This window comes from Lycium barbarum, chromosome 7 (assembly GCF_019175385.1).
Source record: "Lycium barbarum isolate Lr01 chromosome 7, ASM1917538v2, whole genome shotgun sequence".
Classification (NCBI taxonomy): Eukaryota; Viridiplantae; Streptophyta; class Magnoliopsida; order Solanales; family Solanaceae; genus Lycium; species Lycium barbarum.
The window spans coordinates 105,154,050-105,165,530 of NC_083343.1; the positions used below are offsets into that span (position 1 = coordinate 105,154,050).

The 11,481-nt window shown below is 32.7% G+C and overlaps 1 protein-coding gene across 1 annotated transcript; it reads right to left on the bottom strand.

Annotated features, from left to right (window-relative positions):
• Window positions 1-280: 280 nt before the first annotated feature.
• LOC132601691 (uncharacterized) lies at window positions 281-10,846 on the bottom strand. Its single transcript, XM_060314763.1, has 3 exons — window positions 10,808-10,846; window positions 1,438-1,650; window positions 281-700 (listed from the first exon to the last, which is right to left on the bottom strand). The coding sequence occupies exons 1-3, from the start codon at window positions 10,844-10,846 to the stop codon at window positions 281-283; spliced, it is 672 nt and encodes a 223-aa protein (XP_060170746.1).
• Between the last annotated feature and the right edge of the window lie 635 nt (window positions 10,847-11,481).

Here is an 11,481-nt window from a genome sequence, read left to right on the forward strand (position 1 = left end):
CAGGATAGCGGCGCCCCAACTATAACATCCTAGCTGGTCTAGATCCTCAATAAAGAGCAAATACCTCATGCTTATATCTGCACCCGACATGTTCGGGAACATGATGCCCCCGAATATGATGAGAAGATATAAGCGAGCATGTCAATTAACATCAGCCTGAGGTGTCGCCTCGCCAATCAGATGCTGCAGATGTACGAGGCACAAGTGAGCATGGAGGGAGGACCGCAACAACCGACTCTGTCCACGCATATCCCTCTGATGAGGCACGAAACTAGTGGGCCTAGTCAACTCCCGGGGGATACGACAGCTGCGGAGGCTCCACTCTATACAATGCCTGTCCATCAATATGTAGACCATAAATCACCACGACATCCTGCAGGGTGATGGTAGCCTCGCCAGTGCGGAGATGAAATGTATGGGTCTCCGGTCGCCAGCGCTCAATCATGGACGTCACTAGAGCCCTATCGTGCACAAGCCGACCAACCTCAATGCACCTGTAGATACCGCCCCAACGGAGTATATCTATGACACGAGGATGTGGGGGAATAGCCTCTAGAATATCCCACGCTGGCTCCCCCGAATGGGTACGGACCACTCTACTAGAGGATACCGGTGCATCCCATACATACTGGGACCTGTGCTCATGTTGTAGATAAAGGACCCCTCTGTTGTCAAAGGGCCTCAGCTCCATGGAGGTATCCTATCTATTTTAGGCATTTTAAATTAATCATTAATACATGAAGTAAGGATTAAAGTGGTATATTTTTTACGCATTTTAAGTTAAACATTATTTTTTTAATTAATCTCTAATACGTAGTATTAGTTATGTAATCTTTTACCGAGAAATTATACAAATGATTGAATCCTAAATTAAGGGTTTTCAATTTCTAATTAGCAAATAAATAAATTAAAAATTAAAGATATAAAGATTAATAATTAAAAAATCAAAAAATTAACAATTAGCATATAATTAATAAATAAACAATTAACTAACTAATCAAATAATTAATAAATTATTAGCATATAATTAATAAATAAACAATTAACTAACTAATCAAACAATTAACAAATTATTAGCATATAATTAATAAATAAACAACTACTCAAACAATTAACAAATTATTAGCATATAATTAATAAATAAACAATTAACTAACTAATCAAATAATTAACAAATAAACAATTGGCTTAACAAAAACTAAATAAATAAATAGCTAGTCTAACAATTGAAATAACTATCTAACAATTAACAAATACTAAATAAAAAATTAATAAATAAACAAATAATTTATTTTTTATAAAAAGAAGAAAAAACGGGCAGAAACTGCCCCATTTTGCGCACAAAAAAAGTGCATAAAAGTCTTTTTTTTTTGTCCATATCCGCAAATAGTACACAATAGTAATGCTTAGGTTAATAATGTAAGGCCTAAGGCCAACCCCACCACCCTCACTATCATCAGGATCCTCTCTCCTCCTCTTAATGACAGGATGATTTATGCCATGATCATCCTTTCTTCCCTTCTTCAGGCCATGGGTGAAAATATGCTTCATGTGGGAGACGGCGGCGATCGAAACCTGAGTAGCCTCATTAGATGCCTCAGGAGATGACTCAATTGAAAGAGACTGGACCACAGGAGCAGAAGAATGAACCTGAAATAATATATAAACAATTTAAATAACATATTGACTTTTGGGTTGAAAATCAACAAGAAAACGATGTTTTTGATCGTGTGGGACCTTGGAACTCAACTTTAATGGCTGATTTTTTTTTCTTTTGATCATGGGGGACCAGTGGTGGGGAAGAAGGAGCCCATATATTTAAGAGCTTTTACGCACAGAATCTGTGCGTAAAAGGACTTAAGTGTAAAAGCACACTTTGGTCCTTTTACGCATAGATTCTGTGCGTAAAGCCTATTTTTTTTTTAAAGGGTTATTTTGATTTCAAAAATTTATTTTTGAGTTACAAAAGTCTTGGACCCAAAGTGATTTACTAAACAATAGCGGATAGCATTAACAATCCCAAGGTGTTTTATACTCGATTGCAGTTTTATCATAGCAATCTCAGGAATATTAATTATGTAATAAAATAATAAAATGACATATTTACCCTCTCCAAAGTTTCTCCCTCAAAGTGTTTTTTTAGAAAAGTCCAAGTTAAAATTGAAAATAAAAATATATCCAAACACATTATATTATTTTACATTATATTATTTTTCAAATATCTTATCTTAATTCAATAAATCAAATATTTATCAATAAACAAAATATTTATTAAATAATTCTAATATTATTTAATTTGCGTATTATAGTGCTATTTTAACATGGTCACTAGTCAAACGCTCGGTTGCTTATTTCGTACAAGATCATACAATGATAGAAGGCAAAAGTCATAGATAGCCCCCTAAACTTTGCCACATTTTCCTCTGAGATACCTAAACCGAGGGTTGTACCTATTGAGTATCTAGACCAGTCCAAATTCGATCCTATTGGGTACCTTTTTCACAATAATCAATAAAATTAGGAGAGTGTATTACACTTTCCGTGACGTGGCAATTTTGTCAAATGAAAACATGACACGTGGCGGTGGGGGGGGGGGGTCCATCATAATAATTAAAAAATAAATTATACAACCCCCCCCCCCCCCCCGAACTGCAACCAGCCTCGCCCCCCCCCCCCCCCCCCCCCCCTCCCCCTCCCCCTCAACTGCAACCAGCCGCCGCTCCCCCACCACTGGCCGCCGCACCACCACCCCCAACCGCCGTCCCCCCACCCCACCAATAATTTATTTCTTTTTTCTTCTCTTATTTAGGTCTATCAATGTCTTTATAAGACCCACCAACCTTTAATGAAAGGTGAGATGAAAAAAAAAGTCATAGTAATGGTAAATCTCCATTTTTTCCGGTGAACAAGATGGTAATGTTACTTTTTAGATCTAAAAAGGACAAAAAAAAAATGGTGGTAAGAAATAACATCCAATTTATAAATTAATTTTATATAAATAATTAAAAGAAATGAATTGTAATAATGAAGAGGAAGAAGAGAAAAAAAAAAGGAAGAAGAAGATGAAGAGAACTGAACACAGTGAAGAAGAAGAGAAAAAAAAGAAGGCGTACAGTGGGGTGCGGCTGGGGGGGGGGGTGGGGGGGAGGTGGGTTACTTTTTTATTAATTTATCTATTAAAAAAAAGTAAAATTTTAACAAAAAAAAAAATTAAGGATGAAACGGCTGTCACGCGCCCAACAAAAAATGTAATCAATTGCTGCGCCACGTAAGCGCCACATAGGCAAAAGGTACCCAATAGATCAATTTAGACTAGTTTAGGTACCCAATAGATACAACCTTCGGTTTAGGTAGCCCAGAGGAAAATGTGGCAAAGTTTAGGGGGCTATCTATGACTTTTGCCATGATAGAAATTGGAAAGGATAGCGGAGGAAGTAAGAGGGTGTTTGGATAGGCTTTTAAAAATTAGATAACAAGTTAAAAGCTAAAAGTATAAGTTGGTACACTCAACTTTTAGCTTTTGGCTTATTTTGATACTTTTTTTGCCTAAAAGTAAATTCTTTAAAGCACTTTTTAATTTATTTTTTTCGAATACCACAAAAAATAAAAAAAGCCTAAAAATCAATAAACACTTAAAATAAGCTAATCCAAACACCCTCTAAGTTGTAACATCAGTGTTGTCTTGGGTTAAATGTTTGTACGTCAAAGAAAAGAGAAAGAGGAAGAAGGTAAAAAGAAAAGAGTGGCTCCAGGGGCGTATGTAGCACATTGGGTGGGGGTTCAATTGAACCCCAAACTTTCGATACGGAGTATAAATTTATGTGTAAAAATTTATCAAAATTGCAATACTAGTAGACATGAACCCCATAACTTTTAAATAAATGGTTTATACGCTAAGAATGTTAAAAAGTTGAACTTCTAAAGTTTAAATTCTGAATCCGCCTCTGAATGGCTCATGTGTGACATGTTACTCTAAGTTGTAACATCAGTGTTGTCTTGGGTTAAATGTTTGTACGTCAAAGAAAAGAGAAAGAGGAAGAAGGTAAAAAGAAAAGAGTGGCTCATGTGTAACATGTTACTCTAAGTTGTAACATTAGTGTTGTCTTGGGTTAAATGTTTGTACGTCAAAGAAAAGAGAAAAAGGAAGAAGGTAAAAAGAAAAGAGTGGCTCATGTGTAACATGTTACTGACTACTCGAGTATTCAGAGGTGGCATTTGACTTCACGAATGAGTGGCGTCCTCTCTTGGAACTTGAGCTGTTGAAACTCATCACATTTTTAACTTTTTATTGTGCGATCTCTATTATCACAATTCATCATTTTTTTCTCATATACTATCATTCTCATTCTTCTTCCAATTTACATCCATAGTTTGAAACATTATAGAATTCAAAATGATATTTTAAAATATTATAGTTTTAAATATGCTATAGAGTAGTATGTATGAGCTATAAACTTTTGAAATTTAATACCTTAACATATCATAACATTTGTCTTAATATATCATAATATTTGTATGATTGTAAAATATTTTCATTAAAGATATTTTCATAGGTGACATCAAAATCATCTTTCAACCGATTCGATAGCAGCAGCATATGATATTGAACAAGACAGAAGCTAAGGTTCTTTCCTCACCTCTAGGGCATTGAGGTTCTCCAAGTCTGAAGAGATTCAGTGTCCAATTACCGACTCTTCCTGGACTTACGTTATTGAAGCCGAGCCAAAAAAGGTTATTAGTGGATACCCACCAATTTTCACTTGTTAGAAAGGACATCAAAGATGTCCACGGGGCTATAATGACTCTTGTCGTTCTCAAGAAAACTAGTGGCTCGCATCTCTAGGAGATAGGAGATGTATCGCTGACTGGGTTCATACACAAAAAGATATCAAAAGTAATGTAAGACTAAAATATTTGGAGGACTCTTCTAATAAAATAAAAATATGTCATTATCAGCAAAGTTTATAAAATTAATTATTTTTAGATATAGAAGTTTGCGACCTTTTATGAAATAGACTATCAAAAAGATTGCGTCACATAAGCTAAAATGGAGGGAGTACTATTTAATTAACGGAAAAGGTCCAAAAATATCCTTGACCTATTGAAAAAGGCTCATAAATACCCTCCTTCCACCTTTTGGTCTAAAAATACCCTTAAGGTTTGTTTTTGGCTCAAATATACCCCTCAAACTAACAAAGTTAAAGTTAACTCTTTTAAAAAGCCAAATGACATTTTGTGATTGGACACATATATTATTTAATTTAAAAATTAAAAAATATGAACAAAACTGTTTTTTTTTTTGCATTTCGTGAATTAATCAACGAAATATGTTTTTTTTTTGTTTTTTTTTTTGCATTTCGTGAATAAAAAAATGAAATAGGAAATTATAATTTTTTTTTTTGCATTTCGTGTATTAAAAAATGAAATAGGATAAAAAAATTAATTTTGTTCATATAAAAAAGAAATTGGAAAATATATTTTGTCCAATTTTCCAATTTCATTTTTATATGAACGAAAATATTTTTTTTTATCCTATTTCATTTTTTAATACACGAAATGCAAAAAAAAAATTATAATTTCCTATTTCGTTTTTTTATTCACAAAATGCAAAAAAGAAAAAACATATTTCGTTGATTAATTCACGAAATGCAAAAAAAACAAAAATCAGTTTCGTTCATATTTTTTAATTTTTTAATTTTTAATTTTTAAGTTGCCACACAATTGTTTTTTAAAAAAATATGTAAATTACGGAATTTTATTATTGGCAATTTTGTTTTTAAAATCTGGAATTTTAAATTACTGGAAATTTATTATTGGCATTTTTTTTAAATCTGGATTTTTTTAAAAATTACAGAATTTTATTATTGACCAATTACAAATTGCCATTTGGCTTTTTAAAAGAGTTAATTTTAACTTGTTAGTTTGAGGGGTATATTTGAGCCAAAAACAAACCTTAAGGGTATTTTTAGACCTAAAAGGTGGATGGAAGGGTATTTTTAGACCAAAAGGTAGAAGGAGGGTATTTATAAGTCTTTTTCAATAGGTCAAGGGTATTTTTGGACCTTTTCCGTTTAATTAATAGTAGCAGAATACCCATCTTTTCATAACTACTTCAATGCTCATTATGAAAAGAAAGAAGATTAGTATAAGTTGATGATTAATGCAAAGATAATAAGCAGTATATAATATAATGAATCTTTTAAATATCAAAGTCGAATATAACGGAATGAATATAAGGATTTATATGTGTCAACTTGGAGAAATATATTATGGATATTCTTAAATTTGTGACTCATACTACCACATGCTACTGATGTTTTGACAAGAATAAGGAACAATTGGCTGGCTAGCACATGCATGGTAGGCCACCACGTGTTCCGCTTTCTAAAAAGTTTGCATTCTACTTTGCTTTCCAGATACGATTCATGGTATGTTCTAAAGAATAATACTACTTATAATATTTTTTAATCACGTCTAATTATGTTACATTCTAAAATGAGATAATGTTCTGAAGTAACTCTAGTTTCATGCAGTTGTTTTTTATAGCTAATTTATACTTATTCATCATAGTTGTTTTTTATATCTAATTTATACTTTTTCATCATAGTACCAAACATTGTGATAGGATAATAAGTACTTATTCATTCTTAATCAGAGGTTTAATCTATAAATTTCCTACACTAATTATCTCACCTGTTATGTTACTCAACTTTGAATTCTATTTTTCAAATCTCTTCCCCTTTCTTTTAGTCTTCTAAATTTTCATAACAATTGTTGAAAATTGCAAAGACAGCAGCTAGCCTACTATCACTAGTAATCGAAACGGATTGCAAAGACATCTATATATAATATAAAGCTAGGAATAAATAATCCTATGTGGCATGTTTCTATGGCCAAGAATTCTATTTATCTTTTTTCTCTTTTTTTTGACTTTTTATGTCATTTTTAATTATTTTATTTTAATTTAAAAAGCCATCTTCAAAACTCACACCCCTTCATCTTCATAACTTCTACTCTTAATTAGTATTAATAATTAATTTCATAATTCCTAATTTAATATACAAGTTATGACACCTAATTAAAATCACACCAACATGGTATTCTCATTTTTTGACAATTTTTTATTCATTTCTTTACAAAATTTATATATATATATATATATATATATATATATATATATATATATATATATATATAATATAAAGCTAGGCCAAAAAAGAATGATGTGACACCTCTCTTTGACCAAGGATCCTATTTGTCTTTTTTCTCCTTTTTTTAGCCTTTTTCATTTTTTTATTTATGAGTTATGTTAAAAAATAATTACTCTAATTCTCTTAATCATATCTTAATTCTGTTAAATGTGCTACATTTAACTCTCTTAATAACATTTATCATGCAGACGGTTGGTTAGATGCTGCTAAATGACTTCAGTATTGTATTTTAATTTTATTTTTCTTACCTTTCTCATTTTCTTGACTTTTTAATTGATTTATTTTCTCTTCCTTAAAATTTATTGCTTATTTATTGTTGTTTGAAACGGTTGAGGTGGCAATGAGGAGTTGTAACTCTTGAGGGCAACTAATTGTAGCATTCAACGAGGAAACAAATGGTTATTTTTAGCCAAAATAAAATTTCTCTTAACCTACTCCATAAATTGGGATTCACATACACACACGCACAAAAAAAAAAAAAGACCAGTTCATATCATTGAAACGGCAAATTAGAAAAGAATAATCGACACCAATGTTTGGTGATAGCGGAGACTACAAAATTTTCCTTCTTCCTCAACGTTGGTACTTTTATTTTTACGTTTAATTATGGATAGGTTGTGGTACTACTATATATCGGATTTTTCATTTACCAATTGCAAGCTATGTTCCTACCCTATAGATTATTTTTCTTGCTCTAAAAAATAAGTTAAGTTATCATTTTCTCGACTTACTTTGTTGTATTGTATTATTTGTTATTTTTTAAATTTTGGGTCTATTAATTTATTGCAGACTTGAATGACAACAAAATATAACTTTTGTGGCAAGTTTATAAGGATTGTTGGTTATTCTTTAGTGTGTGTCTTGCCTGACGTTATTTTTTCAGAACATGCACTATTTCAGAGGTTCAAGTTTGGACGTTATTTGTGACGAACATGAAAGACATGCTCTACTACAGTGTTCATAGAGAACAAATTGGATGATTTCACTAGGCCAGAAGGATGTATATTATGGTAGAATGAATCGTTCGGATAGACATGTGAATATATATTGTTTATGAATTCGCCAACATATCACTTGGTCCTATCACTAACCGATCAAAGGAACTTATGTATACATGTGATTCGTTCTCTTTAGAGAAGAATTTAGAATATATTGCTTTTGGAATATATGAGAATAAAACTTGCAATGTTTTAGTTCCTGTATCATGAATATCTATACATTAATTAATTTATATAGTATTATTTTTGTGCTAATATTCGTTAAATGTTTCATTTTCCTTTTACTAAATGTGATCTTCCTATTCTTTCGTCTTAGTGATACAGAAAAAAGATGTTAGATATACACAAAGTGAGGCTGAAAATAATAAGTTAATGAGGTAATTTTTTTACTTTGAGATAATTTGAAGAATCTTGACATCCAGAAGGAAGAAAAAAAAAAGAGAGAAAAAGAAATAGAGTCCAAAAGTAATAATGATTTTCATCACCCAATAAACTCATTTTTTCTCCACTAAAAGAAAATAATGATTTTGATTAAAAAATTTAGTTTCAATTATCATTAAACTTATGTACACAAATATGCATTTAGAAATAGGAGTTTGGATTGTTGCTTCACTCTCTCAAAGTATTCTATTTCCTGCTTTATCATTCTTTCTCCAACCTATTAAAAAAATTCTTTATTTCCTTTTACACTTTAGTATTGAAACACGATTTGTTTTGATCCAGATAAGGATCAATTATTTCTCTAAACATTCGCTTCTACGTCACATTACAAGGACTAAAATTATTTACAAACATGTTATGTCTATTTTTTCTTTCTTATTAGTATTTTAATTTGTTTATTTCAAATACAAAGTATGTATCCTTAAAGAACAAGACTTCACCGTGCAAGTTTAAAAATTTTGTGTTGCAAGGGCAAGAGATGGTGTTCCTAATGATGTTCTTTTGCCAATCCAAAAGTTTGTATTTCATTTATGGAAATTTTCTTCTTCTCAATAGACAAATAAATTATAATTTGAATGTCTTTATTCGAATAAATTTTAAAATGAAATTTATGTAAATAAATTAAATTGTTCACATAAATTAAATTGTTGTTTAATGTTAAAATTTTAAAATCTTTGATAATCTCTCTTATTGAAATAACACTTAAATAAACCTCATTAGAAATATACAATTCATTATATTCACATGAAAGTATATGTTCTAATTAAATTAAATTTCTGAATTAACCCAAATGCACTTTATTTATACTCCTAAGTCATTTTCTCTCATAAAAAGATATATACTACATCAATTCGTTTTAAGACTGCTAATGGTTTTTCACAAATTTGTTTTTGCATTTAACGACCGCGCGAAGCGCGGATAAGTATACTAGTTATTAATATGCTAAACAACAAGTCAAACTGTTATTCCAATTTAATTAATGACTCCATGTTACTAATCAATTACTATATGGGTATTATCACCACTAGAAATAGAGGCTTTTTCCACATCGAATCAGTGAGAAATTTGTGTTATAAAATTGTTTATCCCGAATTTAGGTAATCAATTGAATTTATAAGTGAGGTATAAGATATGTGTATAAACTTTAATCTATTTTGGGTTGATGTGGAATATGTATGGATTCGTTGCAATAATATGTATATGTAAATATATGTGTTGATGCCTTGAATAAATATGTAGTTATTGATGATTAAGCTAATTGTATTGAATGAGCAAACAAAGCCAAATGCCACTGATTCAGACCAAAAGAGAGAGAGAGAGAGAGAGAGAGAGAGAGAGAGACAGAGCGTTTCAATATATATTTTCTATTACAATGTTCTAGATTTCAAAAAGCCAACCCTTAAAAGTAGGAAAATGCCCTCTATTTATAGTTTTACCCCATGGGTCTTACATACAATACAAAGCCCTTTTAGAATAGAGAAAACCCTAAAAGGATAAGGTAGGGTTGTACGGTCTGACACCCGTACGGTTGTCAATACAAAATGACAGAACGGTCTTGACGCGTGGCAATTCTGCAACTGGTTAACCGGACCAACGGCCACGTTCATTTCGGACATAAAGAAACCGGACTAACGGCCATGAGAACTTGACTTGGAGAAACCGGACTAACGGCAACGCTGAGTTTGATCCGAAGACACCGGATCAACAGATTTACTTCTCTTTTCTTGGATCAGCCACATCCGGTGTAATCCCCTCCTGTCTGAAGAAAAGCCTGATCATACTCGTGCTCATTTGGTCATACCCTAGGCCCCCGGTCTCACCGGTCTTGCATATATCCGGTTTTTACCGTATACAGATAGTCCCACACTTTCCGGACCGTAATTTTACCGGAGTCACGGGAAGTGGATAAGTCACAAAATCGGTGGTTTCATAAGCTCGACCTTATCTTTTAATTTTGACGGGAACAATTATGTCACGTCCCTCTAACATCGGCCACGTGTCTCGTCCCGAATGGCCGACCTTGGGAACCGCCGTAACGCACGTCGCCTCATATTACGTCTCATTAATTGTGGAACACGTGGCGCCACCCGATTGGTCGCCTTCTGTAACCGCTACAGTTCCCATGCCTATATAAGGCCCTTAACCTATTCATTTTACCATTTTCATTCCTTCAACATTCTCACTTCTTCGTTTCATTTTTCTACTTATCTGTTTGTTTCTCCACTTCTTTTCTTTGATCATTTGATCATTCAGAAATCAACTTGTCAACTTCATCTGCTATTTTTATCGAAAGTGCACCTTTGCAACCTCTTTTCATTCGTCACTTTGCATCCAACTGCCTCTTCCATCCTTGTTACATTCCCTCCATTCTTTTCTTTTTTGCATTTTGACTCTCCCATCTCATTCAAATCTTCTCTTTCACGTTCTCCAAATGTCTGCCAACACCGAAACTACTTCCCAGGATGTTCCCTCGGTTTCTTCTCAAGGAGCTAAGCCAACCTCACAACCCAAAGGAAAAAACTTCGTTGAACCTACCGCTTTGGACATAGTGTCGTCCAAACCCAACTATAACAAAGAATTTGAAGTCGAGAAGCCTTCTCCGATTGCGGATAGAGGTTTCGATGTAAGGCGATAACCTTCGTCTATTACTGAGGAAAAACTTGACCAGGTCCGGGCCGACTGCGGATGGGATAACTGTCCGGTGCAAGTGTTCGCCCCCGGGCCTGACGAATCTATCATCGATCATAGAGAAGGCTTCTTGTATGTTTACACCTATCTATTTACGCTCAAACTCGTCCTTGCAATTGACCCGGTTATTTTAGAGATGTGTC

Bases quoted from the DNA above. Each gene is read 5' to 3' on its own strand.
- LOC132601691 (XM_060314763.1), bottom strand. From the start codon at position 10,846: ATGAAACGAAGAAGTGAGAATGTTGAAGGAATGAAAATG. The intron at 1,651-10,807 runs GTAAAATGAATA...ATATTATTTCAG, and splicing joins ATGTTGAAGGAATGAAAATG to GTTCATTCTTCTGCTCCTGT. The intron at 701-1,437 runs GTTGGCCTTAGG...TAAAATAGATAG, and splicing joins ATGATAGTGAGGGTGGTGGG to GATACCTCCATGGAGCTGAG.